General features: G+C 43.0%; 2 protein-coding genes across 3 annotated transcripts in view; both read left to right on the top strand.

Moving 5' to 3' along the window:
- XRN1 (5'-3' exoribonuclease 1) overlaps nt 1-22833 on the top strand; it is a 227733-nt gene that overhangs the window by 57241 nt on the left and 147659 nt on the right. For both annotated transcript variants that reach the window (XM_069727559.1, XM_069727558.1), the window contains exons 4-6: nt 1087-1196; nt 20283-20393; nt 21683-21768. In XM_069727559.1, the coding sequence (XP_069583660.1) occupies nt 1087-1196; nt 20283-20393; nt 21683-21768 (307 nt within the window). The remainder of the gene's footprint in view (nt 1-1086; nt 1197-20282; nt 20394-21682; nt 21769-22833) is intronic.
- On the top strand, nt 2601-3765 carry LOC138638337 (uncharacterized). Its single transcript, XM_069727560.1, has 2 exons — nt 2601-3020; nt 3156-3765. Exons 1-2 carry the CDS (start codon nt 2674-2676, stop codon nt 3634-3636), a joined length of 828 nt encoding a protein of 275 aa, XP_069583661.1. The 5' UTR covers nt 2601-2673; the 3' UTR covers nt 3637-3765.

The raw sequence follows: 22833 nt of genomic DNA, 5'->3' as shown, positions 1-22833 counted from the left end.
ATTGTAAAAGTTTCAAAAAGTTTATAAAAATTATTTGAAAAAGAAATACAATATATTCTAGTTAGAAATGAGCAGGTTGCTTCTCCCAACCCAGTCCTCAGTCTAGATCTGTGCCTTTTGGCCGTGGACAGTAGTTGTTCAAATTTCCTTATCCTCCAGGGTCTCAGGCTGACAATAAGTCACCTGTCTCTGCACAGATTACATCACACCAGGCCTCAAACGCTGGGGAATCCAGAAGCTCGGGGAATTATCACGGCTTCTGTCCCCGGCTAAAGAGCAATGAACTGGGGTTGTGCGAATTGATCTGCTCATCTCTAATTCCTCCCACATGCCAGGCACCGATCACTACCAAATAGAACAAGTCCATTTCTTCTAAATGCAATAGCGGTAACACTTGCTCTGTATAAATCTTGAAAGGCTGTTGTAAAGTCAGATTTCTTCAGCCTTTATAACAAACAAGTGCCGGACCGAGCGTCTGCGAACCCTGTTATTACATGATTGTCTGCCAGGACTGGTCCGTGCACGCAACATTTCGGTGAGCTGGCAATTGCTTTTGTGTGTAACTAGTTCGTTTCTGCTGTCCTGCAGAACCTAAAAAAAAAACCAAAAACAAGGTTTAGACAACTTGCTGTTTTTGCAAATGTATAAGACCCGAGTTCCAAGAGAGCAGCTTCCATTATGCCCGGTAGTACAGTAGTATGGGGTGTGAAGCAACAAGTTCTTGCTAGTAGTTGCAAGATCACTATTCTAACGTTGCTGTATATAGGATTTATTGATGTACGTGAGCTCGGCGAGTGCAGAGGTCTGGCCACACACAGGAATACACTGTCCATCATTGTCTGCTAGTCCTGGCTAGAACAACTGTGCTGCATAGGTGTTTCTGCCTCTCGGGTTTCCCAGAAATCATACCAAAGCCGAGGCAGCAAGCCTTCACACTTGAAACTGACCATACACATTTTTGTATAAAAAATAAAAAGAAAAGGTTTTGCAAGTTTGGGAAAACCTAATTGTCAGAATCTGTCACTTGTCTTGCAATATGATGTTCTGTGCTTATATTGACAAGCCTCTCCCTATGTATACTTTTAGGTACGGAGTTCATGGTTCGCCTACATGAACATCTGAAGTATTTTGTAAATATGAAGATCTCCACAGACAAGTCCTGGCATGGCGTAGATATCTACTTATCTGGTCATGAGGTTAGTTTGCTATACACAATCCAGTTTTGAAGTGTATAAGAACATACAATTGGGCTGTTACTGTGTTTTTTGCATAGTTTGCAGTATTATTCAGGCTCTGATGCGCTTCCGCTAGCTACAAATGGACTGGAATATCCTGTGCTGACTGCTCTTTTGTATTTTAAAACCTGTCATGTTCAGAAACACTATTTACATGCAGATATAGGGTTAATCTGCATGTAAACAGCATTAAAAGCCTGCTTGGCTGCCTTACTTGGAACACGGCTACAGGGAGAAAATGAACTTGTGTCCTACCTGCAGCCGCTCGCTTTGTCATAGGGGCAGTGCAAAGAGCGATTACAGTCACTTCTCATTCTACTGTGAGCGGCACAGTAATCGCTCCCTGACTGATGGCATGCTCTGCACACACACACTGCACAGCCAGCTGCAAATCAGTGTGCCTGGAAGTGATGGCCGCTGCCACTCACAGTATAGTGAGAGGTTACTGCACCTGCTCCCTGCACCGCAGTGAGCATCTGCGGGGAAGATATGAGTTAATTTTCTCGCTGTTGCCGAGCTTCCAGTAAGGTAGTCTACGGTGATTTTTTTTTTTTTTTTTTTTTTTTTTATATGCTAGCTACCTGCAAATTAACCCTATATCTGCAGGTAAATAGAGTTTCTGGGCATAATCTGCTTCCTTCCTCTTTCGGCACAGCGTCTACTGTAATGTGTAATACATGCTGCATAAAGCTTGCAAATTGTAGGTCACCTGGGATTTTTGCTTCAGTTTGTAGCTCTCAGCCTGAAAATCAAAATCTTCTATCACAGGGATGAAAATGTAAAGTGTCACAAAATGTCCATTTATTGTGCGCAATACATGTAAAACAAGTTTCAGACAGCTTACTTCTCTGCAGGGCTGTGGAGTCAATAATTCAAACTTCCAATTCCTTAATTTCTCTGACTCCTGACTTCATGGCTCATGTTTAAGTGATACATTTACTGTAGTAAAATGGTAACATCAGGCTTTTAATCACCATTATGATACAACAATCAAGCTATTTAGATAGAAAATAAATGTATTTATCGGAATATAACTTTAAAACACAAACTTTAATAAATTGTAAATATACAATACGCTATACAGTAAGTGTAAAAAATACAATTCAACAAAAACGTAGGCTAGTTTCACATTTACGGTAGAATCCGCAGTATTTAATGCGCATCCGCAAGTGCAGGAAAAAACGCATAGAAACACGTACAAACGCAGCGTTTTTTAGACGCATGCGGGGAACGCATGCGGTTAAAAAACGCCGCGTTGTACGTGTTTCTATGCGTTTTTTCTGCGTTCGCGTTTTTGGTGCGCAGGGTGAAAAATTTAACAGGTGAAAAATCTAGATAACCAGACAGCGCCAATGGGACTACAGAGGGCGTGTATTATGGGATCTCTATATATAGACCCTTGAACAGCTGAAATCTTGCTCCTGTATGCTGTGTCATAATGGATCTTCGCATGGAGAGGTTTTATTTCAACATAGATTTAAGCATCAAGCTGTTTCTTGCCTGTGCGTTTGCTTGGGAGCAAGACAGAAATCGCGAAAGATTGAGAAGGAGACGGCGTAGGCGTTTTTGGAGACACCCTTTTATTGAATTACGTGAGAGACGTGGAGCCTATTACACGCTGTATGGCGAGCTTAATGCCAACCCGGAGAAATTCCAAGAATATACAAGGATGTCGCAAGTCTCATTCCGAGATTTGCTTGCTCGTTTCCAAGGAACCATACGGAGACAGGACACCAAGCTCCGTAGAGCAATTCCACCCGAGGAACGTCTGCTGGTTACATTAAGGTACGTTCCAAATCTAAAGCAATGACAGTCCAAATTTTGGGTGTTCAGACATGTATTTTTGGGGTATTTTCCTTTCTGTCTTTAGCATAACCACACCATAAATAGAATAGATTGTAATTTTTTTTTTTCTTACAGATTTCTGGCAACCGGAGAGAGTTTTTCATCCCTCCACTTCCAATACCAGCTTGGAATTTCCACCCTGTCTGGAATAGTTGCGGACACCTGTCGGGCTTTGTGGAATGTTCTCCGGATTGAGTTTATACCCCTACCCACCTTGGACATGTGGCTTGAAATTGCGGAAAAATTCTGGAGTGTGTGTGATTTCCCCCACTGTTTGGGAGCGGTTGATGGAAAGCACATCCGCATTATAAAACCAGCCAGAACAGGATCGGAGTACTTCAATTACAAAAAATATTTTTCTGTTGTGCTCATGGCAATAGCCGATGTGGACTGTCGCTTCATCGCCGTGGACATTAGAGCTTTTGGCCGTGGCAGCGATTCCCAGACTTTTAAGAACTCTGATATGGGCCACAACCGCTCCCCAACACTCAAGGTCCATCGATGCCATTTGTTATGGTTGGGGATGAGGCCTTTCAGATGTGTGAAAACCTACTGAAGCCATGTTCCAGTCGGGACTTGAACCACACTAAAATGATCTTTAACTACAGACTGACCAGGGCCCGAAGAACAGTAGAGTGTACCTTTGGCATTCTAGTCTCAAAATTGCGCATTCTTGCATCAGCCATTAATCTGAAAATGGAGACAGTCGACGAGGTGGTCAAAGCCTGTGTGGTTCTGCACAATTACATAATGGCTAAGGAGCGACCCAACATTGAACTGGATGAACCAGTTGCACACCCTGCCCGATTACCATCAACACCCGCTGCGGTCAACTGCTGAAGTTGGTCACATGCGGGACCAATTTTCCGCCTTTTTTCATTCTGATATTGGACGTGTGTCATGGCAGGACAATACTGTGTAAACGTCCTGTTGTAATTTTATCTGTACCAGTAATTTTCTTAAATGTTAATATTTCTCATTAATAAACTTTATTTTTTGCTCTCTTGAGCGTGTCTCCTATGTATTTCCTCTACAAACCAAGGCTGTCCTCAAACTAGCAGTATTTGGTCTGTATTTAATATCGGTATTTGTAATCCAAAACCAGGAGTGGGTGATAAAGGCAGAGGTGCTAGTTATGTTAATATTATAATTTACCTCTAATTGTTTCACTCCTTGTTTTGGCTTACAAATACTGATATAAAACACTGACCACATACTGCTATTGTGACGGCAGCCATGTTGCTTTAGTGGTAAGGTTGTTGACGTCATTGCGTTCTGTTCTGCTATGCAGTATCCATTGGACACAGACTGAAGAGACAATGACTGTCATACAAAACAGAACTATACTCATCAAGCAGAAGGCCATGCCAGGGTCCTGCTGCATCGTGGTGGTGGCGGTACGGAAGGCCATGCCAGGGTCCTGCTGCATCATGGTGGTGGCGGTACGGAAGGCCATGCCAGGGTCCTGCTGAATCGTGGTGGTGGCGGTACGGAAGACCATGCCAGGGTCCTGCTGCATCGTGGTGTCGGTGGAGGAGGTCCAAGCAGGAACAGCGGTTGTCATGGTGGTGGCAGTGGGCTGTCGAACAGCACTCTGCATGGTGGTGGTGCTGTACTGGTGTACGACAGTGCTAGGAATAAAAGTGGCCGTGCAGTGGTATGCAGCAGAGGTCTGCATTGAGGTTAATCGTGACAGTGAAGGCACAGGTGGATATGCCGCCACTGCTGAAAATATCGACTCTGCTGCATAGCCTGCACGTAAGCAGCATTGCAGGCCTGCATTACACTAAGCTGGAGATCAGGAGTAAGGTGTTCTGACATGCCCTGCTGAATTTGGTTAAAAAAAATGATGTGCTGGCCTCTGGAGGTCGGCTTTTACTTGGTCAATGCTTTTGGTGACCTCCTGGATACGTGTATTCATGTGGCTAAGGGAAATATCCATTCGGTCACCCAAAGCCTTGAGTCCTTCGTGAAAAACCGAGCTCAAGTGCAAAAACTCGGACATGAGGGACCTGTCCGATGCCCTCTGCCGCTTCCGGGAGGAGCCCCCCAAAAAAGGGGCAGTGGCAGAGGACTGGGAAAGGGGAAGACCTGATGGACCCGCTTCCTGGTCTCCAGTTTGTGTGGCAGGCCCACTTGCTGCAGCGCTGCTGGATGGCTGGGACGGGTCCGTGGCTGTTTGATGAAGGACCACTTCAGAACCTGGGCCATCAGTAGTGCTCCATGTGCTGTGAAAAAAGGAAAAAAAAAATTAATACCAAAAATTAAACAGACAACTCCTGTGGAATAGAAACATACAGATTATGGCAATACAACACAACCTAATGCACGGGATAAATACTTACGTTCTCTGGGCAAGGACCGGTCTTAAAAATGCCAGAACACGATGGTATTTGTACTTTTGGATCCTTGCTCCTGAACCACTGGGAACACTGCTCTCTTGACGCAGGTCCTTGTTGAAGCGGTCCTTCATCGAACGCCAACGTGTTTTGACTTTGGCCACTGTTAAAAAAAAAAAAAAAAAACATAATGGTCAGAAAATGGACTTTTGCCCGTGCTCACACAACTGTGTGTGATGAGAGAAACTCCTGAGAGTTTCTTTCATCACACACAGTTGAGTGAGCACGGCCAAGGTCTCTGCTGCTTCACACTGCAGTGCAATACTTACCAAATGCATTTCGGACCCGAGTCGGGGCGTTGTCCCAGCCATCCCACATCGCTTTGGCCACCTCATTCCATAGGCGCCGGATCGTTACGTTGTTTGAGTGCAGTGGATCCCGGGTGTCCCACAACGGGACTCGCTCCTGGACCAGGGAGATGAAGTCATTTTCTATGAGGTCTTCAACCTGTTCTGGAACCTAAAAATTAAATAAAGACAATGTTGGATACATTAACATAAGGAAAAGAAAAAAAACAGGGTGAGAAATGGCATGAATAAGGAAAGTCAAGATTCAAAAGTAGTCCAGAAGAGAATTAAAAAGAAAGAGTAAAGTACAGAAAGGAAGATTAAAGAATACAACAGTGAGGATACAGCAGTCATAGTAACATAGTAACATAGTTAGTAAGGCCGAAAAAAGACATTTGTCCATCCAGTTCAGCCTATATTCCATCATAATAAATCCCCAGATCTACGTCCTTCTACAGAACCTAATAATTGTATGATACAATATTGTTCTGCTCCAGGAACACATCCAGGCCTCTCTTGAACCCCTCGACTGAGTTCGCCATCACCAGTCAGCCTTGTATACGTACACGCTGCCGCCTTGCCACCCGACCGTGACTCCGCTGCTCCTGCCCAGTCTCTGCCGCAGTAGAAGTGCTCTAAAAAAAATGAAAAACAAAAAAAATTGTCATATGTATAGATTTGACAGTGAATACTTACCAATCTGAGGAGGTGACTACTCACTTCACTGACATGTTCTGACATGTTCTATTTTGGAAGGCCCAGGATGTTGCTCTTCATCAGAAGTAGAAGACATTCTGATGCATGCAGAAAGAAATGGCAGAAATTAGGACATGTAGAGACAGAAAATAGAAAATAAAGGCATTGACTGGGATATACTCACATTGTTCAGAGGCTTGTTTTCTCAAAGGTGCTGTGGTCTGTATGCTCTGCTTGGCTGTCTGCTGTGGTCCGTCTGTTCTGCTTGGCTGTCTGCTGAGTAGTGACCTGCAAATGTCCACTACCTCCCTTTATCACCTTGTATGTGGGGGGTGGCTTATCAGTGTCTAGACATGTTTTTCTCTGGTGCAACGCATGCTTTTACGAACGCAAGCAAATGCATGCGCTTGTGAACACATGCGTTCACATAGACAACAATGTGTTTTTTTTGCGCATTCCTTATGCAATCGACCGCATACGTTTATAGGCGGCAAATTGATGCCTCTAAAAATTACTACATGTTTCATTTCCGCGCAAAACCGCAGACGACGAAACGACGCATGCGTCGTCAAACGTGGCAAAAAGCAAACGATCGCAGATGCATGCGTCCCTAATGTTAAATATAGGAATACACAATGCATGCGGATATATGCGGAAGAAACGCTGCGGACACAACCGCAAATGTGAAACCGGCCTTACTGAGTAACATTTGTGAAATCTATTAATTTGTTCTGAGAAATACTATCTCGTATATCAGATCCTCCATCATAGATGATCTCAAATCTAGTCTAATTATTTTCAGGTTAGAGAACGACCTCTTTACACTAACTTGGGTTGGTGGCAAAGCGGTAACCACATGGACAGCATCTCTAGCAATTTCAGGGTATAAAGGAATTGCCTCGTGCACAGTCAGTTTTGATGAACTCTTCTACTTCTTTGAGAGCAAATGAAACATTTTTCTGGAATATGGTCAATCTGTTTGCTATGGGAGTGGAATCTTTTTCCTTGCGGCAACGCTTTACCTGCTCAACATTGTCTAAATACTTTTGAAAATTATACTCCTTATCTGGTGAGGCTGAAGATATGGTAGTAGCAGCACTGGCAAGACCAAAGTCCTCTTGCTCTTCAGTCTTTTATGTAGCCCACGCATCTTAACTGTCACTTCAGTCAGAGCTTCTTTTTTCCCTTCACCATGACAGCACCGTACGTGAGAGATGGCATCCGCCCCCAGAAACAGGAAACCTGCAGCAGAGTTAAAAGAAGGTGGCGGCACCTTTCTCTTCAGTTTGGTTTTCTGTTTCTGCAGGTGGATGCCTGTGACAGAGCGCTTACCTCTAGAGGGATCTCCGTCTGATGATCGCCAGTCTGGAGGCTGAAGTCCTCGGTGGGGGCTGCCGTATTCGGCATCACGTGCTGTGCTGTCAGGGAATCCTGAGGCCAAGGGGGCTGCTGCGTGCCGCGCCTCATACCCCCGCTGGACTCCCCGGTGTCCGCTCCGTTCACGAGGCTGGTCCGGGAAAAGGGGCGTGTCCTTCACTGACGCTGGTCAGTGAAGAATCCATTAGTGCTTACTACCGATGCAAGCCTTGCGCAGGCGTGTACTACGGAGGACATAGAATGAACTTCAATCCAATATTGCGGCCATCATGCAGCCAGCGGGTAAGAAAAGGGTGAATCAAACATCCGAAAACTCCGCCCATATGACCGAAAACAGGTCCCGCCAAATTCAGGTGACCAGTTCCCTTTAAAAGCTGGTGGTGCAAATAATAATGGTACACGATCTTTCACAAGCTCTGAGCTGTGTTTTAAACATATCTGCTGTCACTGTTACAGTAACTTTGTCACTTTCCAACAGGGTGGATTTGATTTAAATCTAGCTGATTTAAATCACGATTTAAATCACTAGTCAGTAAGGCTTGATTTAAATCAGTGATTTAAATCAAAGTTTCTACCTAAACTAGTTCTTGCTATTTTAACCTGCAAGTAGATGAAGATTTTTAGAATCACTTTTTATATTACTTTTTTCTCCCCAGTTTAATTGGTTAACCATTCATATTTGGACACCACTGTTCTGTTGTACTTAGGAAGGAGAAAAATAATCCTGACCTTAATAACAATTTAAATAGATTTATTCAACTGAAACAATAACAACATTACAGCATAAGTTATTTGCTTAAACAAACATCCATGTTTGTTAACTAATTTGGCTAAACAAAATTTATATATATTATAAGAAACTTAGACTGTCAGCCCAGCCGACACATGAAAAACTTAAATACTACTGTCCCTGCTGTCCTCTGTAGCTCACTTCTCGTCATCTTCATCATCATCTTCTTCTTTGTTCCTATTCATAATCTGGAAAAGAAAAAAAAGCTTTCCTGCTTTATTGGGTCCCAACCGATTTCTCAATTTAGAATGAATGAGTCCAAAAGAAGAGAATATTCTTTCAACGCCTGCAGAAGAAGCTACTGCTGTTAAAAGTGAAATCATTACTTGAACAGTCTCTAAATCCAAGCGCTTAAGTGACTTCCACCAGTTTACTGGTGTGACCTTCCTTAAAATATCTTCAGCAAACATATATTTCTTGAATGGTTCCCCCTTAGCTCTGAAGTTTATTATAGTTGGCATTAAAGATGGATGATTGCTGGATACCCATGTCATAGCTAACTCCTCTTCCTCAGCACTTAGGTTTTGACCCTGATATTGGATATTGACAATATTTGCCAAAAAATGAGCTGGAGTCAGTGCTTGTCCCATTCGTTTGTTTACTGCTTGTAATTTAATTCTGTCCATGTGTAGTTCTGTTTTTAAGTGTTCACTCAGTTCCTTCCAAATGTCAACAGCATCCGCAATAAAACAGCTATTTTTCTGTATTTTGTTTAAAGCTTGAGAGATGGGTTTCAGAAAGCTCAGCATATGTTCAACATTTCTCTTAAGCCCAATGTTGAGGATTTTGGCCGTGACAGTGCCATCTATTTTATCTCGATTTTCTTCACAGAGTGTCATCAGAATAGGCCAGTTTTTGATATACTGCTCAAAACAGTCCACCACAGAGTTCCATCTAACATCTTGTGGGAGCGTTAGCTTGGTTCCACCCATCCTTTTCAGAGCTGCTGCAGCAAAATGATTATTACGGAAGTATTTAGTAATTTCAACAACATTAGCCTTTATTTCTGGAACACTTAAGTCTTTGGCTAAGAGGTGCAGCAAATGAGCACTGCAGCCATATGTTATTAGCAGCTTTGTATTCCCTCCCTGCTCTTCTAAATCTCTTCTCATCTTGGATACGTTTGCAGCATTGTCAGTGACCAAACTGCGTACTAGACATTTGAATTTTTGTTCACATGTCGTTATAGCTTTTATTGCCACTTCTTGTAAGTATTCTGCTGTGTGTGCATTTCCTGACGTATCAGTTGTTTGTGCAAGGAAGACTTTACCTTCTTCTGTTGTTATACAAGCACATACAATAGGATCATTGTGAACATTACTCCACCCATCAATACTTAGGTTAACAATTTTACCCTCCAGAGCTGTTGCACATTGCTCCATTTCTCTGTCATACACTTGATCCAGCAGTTTCCCTGCAACATCAGCTCTGCTGGGTGGATTGTATCCTGGTCTCAGTGACTGAACCATATTAATGAAATGTGGGTTCTCAGTCAGACGGAAAGAAGAGTTCGTTGCATAAATAAACTGGGCAATTTTTTCATCAATCAACTCTTTTTCTAATCTGCTAGTTCTTATCACAAACCTATCTATGGTGGTTCCAGGAGGTAAAGGTTTTTTCTTCCTTTTGGGTGATGGTGATATGTGGCTGTGGGCGTCTGATGATGATGATGCTGCTGCTGCTAATGAAGCACTATCCTGGATGGATAACTCTGAAACTGTAGAACAGGATGATGGTGATCTTGGAGGTGGATAGTTTCCAGAATCCATGAATTCCCCTAAACAAAAAAAGTCAATGCTGTTATTTTATTGTTTATACAATTTCTGCTTATTGTACACAACACATCACTGCCCCTGCCCCAAAAGGAATATTTGTTTTTCTTCATAACTGTACCAAATGACAGTAACATGCAGTAATAATAAGAAATATAATTTTTCTCACACATGACAGTTCAGTCTTTAGAAATAGGATTCAATAAAAATGTTTACCAACCTGAAGATCCTGCCTGTGTTTCTTTGGTCATCTTCATCACCGCACTTCTCATGATGTTGCCTCATTCGCGCCACCAGGCCTTGCATCTCTTTGTTGCATCGTTTGCATTTTGCACGCATGCCTGCCTTACCGATAGGCGAAGGAGCTTCATTAAAATATTCCCAAACTGGGTCTCTTTTACGGCCTGCTGCCATTATAAGGAAAGAATGTAATAAACCTCAGATCGTACACACAAACAGATCCAGACTTGTCTGTCTGTGGCTATGCTGCAGTATTGTGCTCAAAGTTTCACTTTCATTTTCTTGTCTGCTTGCCCTTCCTCCTCCTCACACTTAGATTCACATTCTTCTTGTGTTGTGCAGATCTATTCCACTCCAAACAATCAGAAACCTATTGTCTAACTTCTTGGACTTGGCACTGAAGGGGTTGATTCTGTATTCATAGGTTTGTAGAACAATAGGATTAAGGTCTTTTTACTCGGACTCCCATGACAGCACGACGAGAGAGGGGATCCGCCCATTAGGAACAGGAAACCTACAGATACAAAAGGGCGGTACCTCTCCCTTGCCTCAGTTGGTTTCCTGTTCCTGAGGGGACGGGTGCCTACAGAAGGAGCCCAGGCCGGCCGGCCGATTACGGTAGCGGGGGGGTCTCCTACCTCGGCCGGTGCGGAGATCCCTGGAGACGCCACGGTGGTCCTTGCTGGATTGCACGTCGGTGGCGTTCGCAGCAGGGAGCGGAGTCCGGAGGATTTCCTGCATCCATCAGCGTCGGTGCAGGTATTTCCCATTGGTGGCGCAGCGGTGCGGCATGGCTGCGTGTGCCGGGCTCAGAGGTGTGGAGTGAGCTCCGGAGCGCTGCCGCTCCATCCCCGGCGTCCTGCACCGCTCTCAGCGCGTGCTGGAGCGTTTCCGGGTGCGGTGACGTCGGGGGGCGGAGTTTGGTAGCCGCTTCCGGGTCGCCGGACGTCTGCGCATGCGCGGTCGGTCCAAGATGGCGGCGCCCATCGCATCTGGACGCCGGTTCGTCCGCCAGCCTTCCTGCCCTCCCTGCTGTGTCCGGAGCCAATAGGGATCGCGCTGACCCATCTGCTGACCGGATCCAAGGGGGATTTAAGCGGGTTACAATGTTAGAACCCTGCTTTTGGTCGCAATTCGTCATGGAGAGTGGTGGTGAGCAGCAGCAGCAGCAGCTGTCAGACGAGGTGCGTCAGAAGCCCAAGAAAGATAGGGGCGACCAGCCCAGTCGCAAAAGCTCATCCGCACAGGGATCCAGAGCTTCGACTAGGAAAGAACCCCCTCGGATTCCGGTACTTGACTTTGGCGCACGGGTAAGTGATCTACGTGAAAGTTCACTCTGTGACGCGGGCCCCTTATACTTTATCTTTCCAGGGGAAGAAGAGTACGGACAAGTCAAAACATAAGGAGTGTACCCTCTGTGGAGTCCCCTTACCTGACTCTTGTTCGAAAAAGTTATGTGCTCCCTGTATACAACAGACGGTGAGGTCTACAGGAGTGGTGGGGTGGAAGTGACTTTAGGTCAGATAGTGGTTATCACCTATATTGTCCTCCCCTAGGTAGCAGAAGAGTCCGTGAGTACGGCAAACTTAAAAGAAATGATCCGGCTAGAAGTAAGGGAGTCATTACGATCCCTATCACAGGCGGAAGGCTCGAAGCATAGGACCCCTCTGGACTCTAATTCGTCAGAAGAGGAAAGAGAAGAAAGTACCTATCTCTCTAGTCCTTTCTCCTCTTCATCAGATGAGGAGTCTGGACGATTTTGTCTACCCTTTGATGAGATTGACAGGGTGGTCAAATCAGTTAGAGGCACGATGGGTATAGAGGAACCCAAATCACAGCCCTCAAAACAGGAGTTAATGTTTAGTGGATTAGATCGTAAAAAACATAATCTTTTCCGGTAAATGAGAAGATCCAAGAATTGATCCTCCGAGAATGGAAGAAACCGGAAAAAAGGGGGCCTTACCGCCAGCTTTAAAATGCAGGTATCCCTTTGATGATCCGGTTGTGGATACGTGGGATAAAGCCCCTAAGTTGGACGCGGCAGTAGCAAAAGCGTCAAAGAAAGCCTCATTACCCTTTGAGGATATGGGGTCCCTCAAAGATCCCCTAGACAGGAAGGCGATATCTTCCTAAAAGGTACCTGGGAGATGGCGGCAGGATCCCTCAGACCAGCCGTGGCCGCAACATGCACAGCCAGGTCATTAATGGTCTGGCTAGATCAATTAGAGTCTCAGCTGAAGACGGGGCATCCAGATATTCTATTATGAAAGCGCTACCGACAATTCAGAATGCTGCGGCGTTCCTATCGGATGCATCTGTGGACTCTGTCAGAATGGCAGCTAGAGCGGCAGGACTATCTAACGCGGCTCACAGAGCCCTATGGTTAAAGTGCTGGTCAGGTGACATTCAGTCCTGAACTAAACTCTGCGCTATTCCGTGCGAGGGACAATATCTCTTTGGTCCAACGCTGGATGAATTGCTGGAAAAGGCAGGCGATGACAAAAAGAAGTTTCCCAGCCTGTACTCGGCATCCTACCACCGACCCTTCAATCGAAGAAGGTTTGGTCGCTGGAAGAAACGCGGGTCCTCTCCCACTAGAGAAAGTTTCAGATGGGAAGACAGACGCGGTAGAGGTACGGGCTACATGTTTCGCCGTTCCTCAAAGGATCAGAAAAAACCGAACCAATGACTAGCGATCCCTGTGGGGGGTAGACTGTCAGCATTCTCCTCAGCGTGGCTTGACATTACGAACAGTAGGTGGGTCAGAGGCATTGTTACTAAAGGTCTAAGGCTGGACTTCAATCATTGGCCTCGAGATAAATTCAAATTAACCCCTTTTCGTTCCTCCCCCCTGGAGCAAGCAGCTCTAGAAGCAGAAGTCATGAACTTATGCGCTAAAAACGTATTGGTGGAAATCCCAGAATCAGAAAGAGGAAGGGGATTTTATTCTCCTCTTTTTCTGATCAAAAAGCCAGATGGATCTTTTAGAACGATCATTAATCTAAAATGTCTTAATGAGTTCCTGGTTAACCCCTTAGTGACCGAGCCAAATTTTTGAAATCTGACCAGTGTCACTTTATGTGGTAATAACTCTGCAACGCTTCAACAAATCCCAGTGATTTTGAGATTATTTTTTCGTGACACATTATACTTTATGATAATGGTAAATTTAGTTCAACATTTTTTTGTTTATTTATAAAAAATATAAAAAATTTGAGAAAAATGTTAAAAAATTAGCAATTTTCTGAATTTGAATGATTATCCCTTTAATCCAGATAGTCATACAACAGCAAACCATTAATAAATAACATTTCCCACATGTCTGCTTTACATCAGCACCATTTGTAAAATGTTATTTTATTTTGTTAGCATTTTAGGAGGTTTAAAAATGTAGCAGCAACTTTTCATTTTTTCAAAGAAATTTACCACATTTATTTTTTTAGGTACTTATCCATGTTTGCAGTGACTCTAGGGGTCCCATATATTGGGAAACCCCCAAACGTGATACCATTTTAAAAACAGCACCCCTAAACATATTGAAAACTGCTGTCAGGTAGTTTATTAACCCTTCAGGTGCTTTACAGGAATTAATGCAAAGTGGCATGACAGAAATGAAAATATGTATTTTTACCACCTAAATGTTGCTAACTTCTAAACAGATTACTATAGCCGTCACTCTAAGGCCGCTATTTGGTCATGAATTGCCATCGCAAACATCAGGACAACAAAATCATGATCTGAGGGCACCAATTGGGATAAAGAAGAAGCCCCCACACTCTGTTAACCATTTATAATGATGTAATCACTATTGACAGCAGCATCTAAGGGGTTAAACAGATTTAGAAGGTGCAAATACTGATCGTGGCTGATACAGCAAGTTGTCAGCTATAGTGTACAACCAACAGATGCTGGATTGTCATCTGTATGGGGAGGCTATTCTCTTATATCTCAGGTCAGTTAAAAGACGTATTGGCGGTCATTAAGGGGTTAATGAATCCTTCAAAATGGAAACAATTAATTCAGCAATAAAAATGTTGTTTAATCACTGTTTCATGGTAGTTGTAGATCTTAAAGACGCATGCTATCATGTTCCAATACATGAAGATTTCCAGAGGTTCCTGAGAGTAGCTGTGTCAATGGGGGGTAGCATTCGCCATTTCCAGTTCAGAGCGCTCCCCTTTGGCTTATCAGCGGCTCCTAGGGTGTTCACAAAACTAGTGGCCGAGGTCATGGCGCACTTGCGAGAGTCCGACATCCTGATCATTCCCTACTTTTATTATTATTATTATTATTATTATACATTTTTATAGCGCCATTTATTCCATGGCGCTTTACATGTGAATACGGGGCAAATATAGACAAATACATTAAACATGTACTTGGATGACTTTCTTATAGTAGGGAGCTCAGCAGACCATTGCCTGTCCCAGCTAGAAACAGCCACATCCAAACTTGAGCGTCTGGGGTGGATCATAAATTATGAGAAATCTCGTTTACAGCCTCAAAAAATACAAAGATTCTTAGGACTGTCATTAAACTCAGAATCCCAACAGTGTTGTCTTCCACCCGACAAATCATTACATATCCAGCAACAGGTGTCTAAAGCAATTGACAAACCATCCATGACCCTTAGACAGGCTATGTCACTATTGGGTTCCTTAACCTCTTGCATTCCCGCTGTCCGTTGGGCCCAATTCCACACCAGACCGTTACAATCTGAGGTGCTGGTTAATGATAGAATCTTACAGGGGTCCCTGCAGAGTCAGGTTACCTTAGGTCCAAAAGCACTCACATCTCTTAGGTGGTGGCTAGTCAGTGAAAACTTATCGGCGGGAGTTCCCTGGATGTCACAGGTAACACGTGTTGTAACAACAGATGCTAGCCCTTCGGGTTGGGGAGCACACATGGATGACATGATGGTTCAGGGTCTATGGCCCCCTCCCCTAACATCAGCCTCCTCCAACCAAAAAGAGTTAATGGCAGTAGAGCTTTCAGTGAAAAAATTCCTCATATATCTGCAGGGTCATCATGTCAAGATCCTATCGGACAACCAGGTGGCGGTCGCATACATAAATCATCAGGGTGGAACTCATTCCGAGTCACTGATGAGAGTGGCGGATCGTCTGTTCCAGACAGCGGAAAATCACTTCTTATCCCTAACCGCTCTACACATAAGAGGAAAAGAAAACGTCAAAGCGGACTTTCTAAGCCGCAACACCTTGAGACAAGGGGAGTGGTCCCTAAACAATCGCGTGTTCGACCAGATTGTCCACAAATGGGGACATCCAGAAGTAGATTTATTTGCTACCAGGGACAACTGGAAGACAACAAAATTCTGTTCCCTAAATCCCAGGGAGAATCCTCTGGCGGTAGATGCTTTTCTGATCAATTGGGATTTTCAGCTGGCGTATGCATTTCCTCCACTAGGCCTGTTACCCTTAGTAGTCAGGAAGATGAGAGAAGATCGAGCCAGAGTTATATTGATTGCCCCATTCTGGCCCAGAAGGGCCTGGTTCACTTGGCTCAGGATCATGTCAGTGGAGGATCCCTGGGTGCTTCCGGAGATTCCGGATTTGCTCTACCAGGGTCCGATCAGTCATCCGCAAGTAAAGAACCTTCATTTAACGGCATGGATTTTGAAAGGGCGTTACTGAAAAACAAAGGGTTCTCCCCGAGTTTAGTTGAAACCCTTATGAAAAGTAGGAAGCAAATAACCACAACAATCTACGCTAGGACCTGGCGAAAGTTTCTGGCCTCTTCTGATTTCAATTTAGAAGAAGGAATACCTGTAAAACAAATTTTAGAATTCCTGCAAAAAGGCTTAGAGTTAGGTCTATCCACTAGTACTCTAAAGGTACAGGTCTCGGCCCTAGGGGCTCTATTCTCCTGTAACATCGCCAATAATTACTGGATCTCAAGGTTCATTAAGGCATCTAGTAGGTATAGACCCATACATAAGGATAGATCTATGCCTTGGGATCTCAACTTAGTCCTATCAGCATTGACTAAAGAGCCGTCTGAACCTTTACAATCAGCTTCAATTAAGGCCTTATCCCTTAAGACAGCATTTCTGGTAGCAATTACATCTGCCCGTAGAGTAGGAGACATACAAGCTCTCTCCAGGGTTTCCCCTTATACAGAGTTTCTACCAGACAGAGTAATCCTCAGACCGGACCCAGCCTATTTACCAAAAGTATCATCACGGTTTCACAGGTCACAAGAGATAATTTTACCATCCTTCCTCCCTAATCCTGCTAACCTTAAGGAAGAACTACTCCATACATTAGACGTTAGGAGATGCCTGCTAGAATACATCTGTTACTGACACATGGAAGAAAGATGATGCATTATTTTTATCTTTCCAAAATCCTAGAAAGGGACTCAGGGTATCAAAATACACGCTAGCAAAGTGGATTAGGGAGGCTATCTCTTTGGCTTATACTGCAGGTGGGGGTCCGGCGCCGCAGAATCTGAGGGCGCATTCCACCAGGGCCATGGCTACATCCTGGGCGGAAAAATCTGGAGTATTAATCGACCAGATATGTAAGGCGGCCACATGGTCATCCCCGTCCACCTTCTTTAAACACTATAGGTTGGATTTGGGGGCTTCCTCTGATCTCACATTCGGGTTAAGGGTGCTACAAGCCATAGTCCCTCCCTAAGGTACCTTACATCTCTGTAATTCTCTCGTTGTGCTGTCATGGGAGTCCGAGTAAAGCATTAAGCTACTTACTGGTAGCGGCATTTCTCGGAGGCCCATGACAGCACCCTTAGTTCCCTCCCTATTCACGTGGGGGTTGCACTTCCTATAGATGTATATATCTCACATATGATACCCAGTTCCAAATATATGGCTGAAAATTTGTATATAATCTGTATATAGTGTATATTTTTTGTGCCACTAACCGCGGTAGTCCTCTCAAGACTCTGAAATACAACTGAGGCAAGGGAGAGGTACCGCCCTTTTGTATCTGTAGGTTTCCTGTTCCTAATGGGCGGATCCCCTCTCTCGTCGTGCTGTCATGGGCCTCCGAGAAATGCCGCTACCAGTAAGTAGCTTAATGCTTTCTCAACTCTGTTCATGTTGTAACATTTTTGCCGTGAAGAAGAGGCTGGGACCTCTGCGGAGTCAAATTCAGTTTTGAGAACTGCGCAAGTAAAGCGACCGTCTGTGATAATATAGGAGAGAAACTGCCCACTAATCCTACAGAAACTTCTGGAAGAGCATGGCATTGTGAATGTTACACATATACAGCCTTTATTCTACTGAGTTAAACAGCTCAGCTTTATCTCATGATGGAAGAACCTTTGGATGGTAAAATATTTTCCTCAAAAAGCAGTTTATTGAAAAAAATCCGATTTAAATAAAAAAAAATCTTTTTTTTTTTTTTTTTTTTTTTTATCCACCCTGCTTTCCAAAATATCTTGTAGCTGATGTTTGAGACACATTTTCCTCCTCCTTTGCATGGCTGGACGTACTGGGCATTAGCTTCTTGGTGTCCCTGTGATCTTTCTCAGTCACAGCTTTGAAAACTTCTGGGTATAATCGTTGTAAATGTCTTTTTGGATTGGACGCTCTTGTAGTAGCATTTTTATCACTGTCTGAGTATGCTCTGACTTTGAGCTCACAGAATTTGTTTTCACCTGTCATACACTGACACACAAAATATTTTTTTATCTTGAGTTATTGTGAAATGGTCAAATACTTCATAAGAAGCTTCTTAGGCATTTTGTAATGATATATATTCGCTCTTAAAATAAATTTGTCTTGTAAACAAAGAAGGTATATTGTAATTCTTGCAAAGATAGAGAATCCTGTATAATTTTGGATAGAAATAAAATAAACTTTCCAAGAATCAATAGTACAGACGATGAGAAATAAAAAGTTTGTAATATATGTTATTAGCTTTACTCTGAACTTTCAATTTCAGGCATTTCTCAGGGTCCAGCTCAGTAAAAGGTTCACATCATGATGCTTCAGTCTATGAAGAGGGAGGGAGCAAGTTTGTGCTGAATCATACCCTAGAAAGAAACTGAAATTGCTAGCAGAGCTATTAACATTAAGAGAATCAGATCAACTAACCTCTCCAAACATGAGCTCAGAGGAAAAGCAAACAAAAACATGAAGCATACAGAGAAAACATGCACTGGATTGTTGATTTATGCAGTTTTTTGAAAGTTTAGCTATGCTTTAAGTACTTGCCTTAATCCTGATTTCCTGTTGACGCTAGCAGTTCTTGAGATGAGTGCAGGTTTGCAGGCATTCCTTATCTGTACCCTTTTTGGTCTGATCTGTAGAGGAGGAGCTTTACTACTGATCACATACTGTACATAAAGTTGAGCACAGATTCTCAAAAACCGTGATCCTTGGATCAGGAATAGAACAGACATTTATAGGACATTTCATAACTTTCCGAAGTTCTTATGAAAAAATATTTAGCACATACTGCATTTAAATACTTTATGCAATTTATTATATATTTTTGGAGTTTGTCGATGTTATACAGATACAAACTCCACCAAAATGGACACCAACTCCAACTACACAGCCCTGCTTCTCTGCGGAATTATCACTTCTAGATGCGGACGAATGGAATGAGGTCCATGCTCTTGTGATAGCAATACCATACCTGTTTAGTCACTGTAATAGAGATATTGTTTAGGCCCATACATTGTACCGAGACAGTTCAGTCATTTGTAATGGACACTGATGTTGATGGAAGTTTGGATCAATTCTTTTTTCCGCCTGGGATGACTTAAGAGCAAAAAATATTGCCATATGGGCTCTGGAAGAAGTAGCGGCAGGTACTTGAGCTGTAAAGGTGAATTCACATGTTGCAGATTATTGGTGCAGGTCATTGCATATGGTTGAGATTTTCCAATCCCTAACTATATTTGGTGGAAATATCTGCATAGAATTCAGGAAATGAAGATTTATAGCAAACTCTGTGGGCAACTTTAGATATATTTTTGGGGAAATTGTGTCTGTTATGTGGAATAAAACATTTCTTAAATTGGTTTCTCTCCTTAACGCAAACCCAAGCTCCAATCTTGTGAAATAAAGTCGGGTATCGGCTTAGATTCTTGTTTAGAAGAGAGAGTGGACGGTTGGAGAGAGATCTTAGGCTACGTTCAGACTAGCGTTGTGCTAGTGTGCGTCGGGTTAGCGTCGGGCGACGCAGCGGCGACGCACGCGTCATGCGCCCCTATGTTTAACATGGGGGACGCATGCGTTTTTGTTTGTTGCGTTGTGCGACGCATGCGTCTTTTTTGCCGCAAGCGTCGGACCAAGAAAACGCAACAAGTTGCATTTTTCTTGCGTCCGATTGTCGGCAAAAAACGACGCACGCGTCGCAAAACGCAGCGTTTTTGCGTGCGTTTTGCTGCGTTTTTGCGTGCGTCGTGCGTTGCGTCGCCGACGCAGCGGCGCACAACGCTAGTCTGAACGTAGCCTTAGGGAGCTGCTGACAGAAAAACTGGAAAAAATATAGTATTTTACAATCCGTTGCAGAAATGCTTTATTTCTAAAAACATGCAAAGGTTTTCACAATGATTGCTTGTAACTTCCACTTGAAGAATTCAATGTAAACGTGTATTTTCTAAGTATAACGTACTTATAAATTGTTCTTTCCCCTCTACAGACCCCAGGAGAAGGAGAGCATAAAATAATGGAGTTTATACGATCTGAGAAAACAAAACCAGATCATGATCCAAATACAAGGCACTGCCTTTATGGATTAGATGCTGATTTGGTAAGTACTTGTGAATTCAGGGTATATATATATATATATATATATATATATATATATATATATATATATATATATTTTTTTTTCTCCCAATGGTTTCCAGTATCAGAGTAAGGTGGTGTTAACACTAGCTTTCTGCGTTCCATTAGAAACAAAAAAAAACTCCTTAAACGCGTCATTCCTATGATGGGTATAAACTGCGCCAGACAAGACCCAATTCACTATAATCAGGTCCGATATGGAGGATGTTAAATAAATGGGAAAAAGTACAACGTACTTAAAGGGAACCTGTCACCAGTTATTTTTTTTTTTGTATATAAACAAATACCAACATGTCTGTCAGCGGCATCTGTCCCTCCTTTCTGCTAATAGCCGTCCTCTGGCTTTGATGTGGATGACGCATACTGCGTCATCCACATAGCTGAACGCAAACTCTCGCATGTGCAGGGACATTTCCATCTTGCGCAGGCATACTTTTCTCTGCCCTACTGTGGGCAGGGCCTAAAATATACGGTAACTGCGCTTGCGGATCACAGAGAGATTTGAACACGCGATCCTTTGACCACCGACAAAATAAAATAATACCCTGCATTACTTGTAGTGAAGAGCATGATCTAGCTTGTCATTGTTACATTGACAGACTTGTCTAATAGATCTTTTAGGCTTTGATCTATGCTGCACTAGAGGCCATTTTTGGCCTCTGGTTGCCACATTGAGCATTAGCTCCCCACAATCGCTCTAGAGCAATCTCCCTCCATTGCACTTAGCATGCCACAGTCAATAGTGGCCACGGCATGTAAATGGTTAATTGAGCTGCTGCAAACACTGACAGTGCTCAAATCCCTCTGCCATGTCTTTCAGTCAGGGGGGAACTGAACGCAGTTCATCTGGACTGCCAATTATCAAACAGACGAAGACCACCAAGGAGCTCACAGACAGCCTTACACGTTGCTGTAGCATATCACACTGCCCAGTCTAAGCCCCTAAATAACATCCACACTTCCTTTTAGGTTGTTGGGAAAGGTCAACAACTTTATTGCTGGTGCCCACATGAGCCCTTTTAGTGCATGGTATTTTCTAGAAATATTATAAATATTTGTAAATCTTAAGCCTACAGTTGTAGTTACCTTGAGGGATTGGTTATTAATCTGGTCCTTCAAAAAATGTCAACCGTATTAACAGAAGTTCTTCTGTTAGATTAATTTTGGAAAGACCTAAAACTCTGCGTCGTGAGGATACGTAGAGCGCAGACAATGTATCCGTCATGTGAGGACTCTTGTTTTTATATGCAGATTATGCTTGGTTTAACAAGCCATGAAGTTCACTTCTCTCTTCTAAGAGAAGAGGTTCGTTTTGGGGGGAAGAAGAATCAAAAAAGGTTAGTCCTTGTAACCCTCAATATAGTTCTGTGTGCTTCATTGTAAGGTCAGTGCCTCATATTCTTTGTTACAACAATGTATCTGATCTCTATGGTGCTGAATAGCCGTTTTCTGTTATACCATGAGTCTGTGACATGTTAATTTTAGTTATATTTTATGATGAAAGCTTTTTATTTGGATTAATGATATACACTAACTATTCACAAAACATTAGGGATACCTGACTTTCAGGTGAAATTTATTGAAAACTAGCTGAAGAGCCCGGCGTTGCCTGGGCATAGTAAATATCTGTGGTTAGTTATAGCACCTCACGTCTATTTTCCCATCATGCCTCCAATTTTCTCCCTTACACATCTCATTTTCCCCCTCACTCCTCTCATTTTCCCCCTCACTCCTCTCATTCCCCCCTAACACTTGTCATTTCGACCTCACATCTGTCATTTTCCGATCACTCCACTCTTTTCCCTCACTCCTCTCATTTTGCACTCACACCTTTTCATTTTCACCTCACACCCCTCATTTTCACCTCAGTATATACATGTTTGTCATCTCCCTTATATATATATATATATATATATATATATATATATATATATATATAGTATACACCTGTATGTCTTCTCTTGTATATAGTATATACCTGTATGTCATCTCCCCTGTAAATAGTATATACCTGCTGTATATCATCTCCTCCTGTATATTGTATATACCCATGTGTCCTCTCCTCCTGTATATATTATATACCTGTATGTCCTCTCTTCTGTATATACGATATACCTGTATGTCATCTCATCCTATATATAGTATATACCTGTATATCATCTCCTGTATATAGTATATACCTGTATGTCTTCTCCCCTGTATATAGTATATACCTGCTGTATGTCATCTCCTCCTCTATATACCTATGTGTCATCTCCTCTTTTATATAGTATATACCTGTATGTCATCTCCTCCTGTATATAGTATATACGTGTGTCATCTCCTCCTGTATATAGTATGTACCTGTAAGTCATCTGCTCCTGTGCACGGTGGCTTAGTGGTTAGCACTGCAGCCTTGCAGC

The sequence above is a fragment of the Ranitomeya imitator genome, chromosome 5 (assembly GCF_032444005.1).
Source record: "Ranitomeya imitator isolate aRanImi1 chromosome 5, aRanImi1.pri, whole genome shotgun sequence".
NCBI classification, from domain to species: domain Eukaryota; kingdom Metazoa; phylum Chordata; class Amphibia; order Anura; family Dendrobatidae; genus Ranitomeya; species Ranitomeya imitator.
The sequence above is the reverse complement of the archived record's forward strand: the minus strand, read 5'-3'. Positions and strand labels throughout refer to the sequence as shown.

Bases quoted from the DNA above. Each gene is read 5' to 3' on its own strand.
- LOC138638337 (XM_069727560.1), top strand. From the start codon at position 2,674: ATGGATCTTCGCATGGAGAGGTTTTATTTCAACATAGATTTAAGCATC. The intron at 3,021-3,155 runs GTACGTTCCAAA...TTTTTCTTACAG, and splicing joins CGTCTGCTGGTTACATTAAG to ATTTCTGGCAACCGGAGAGA.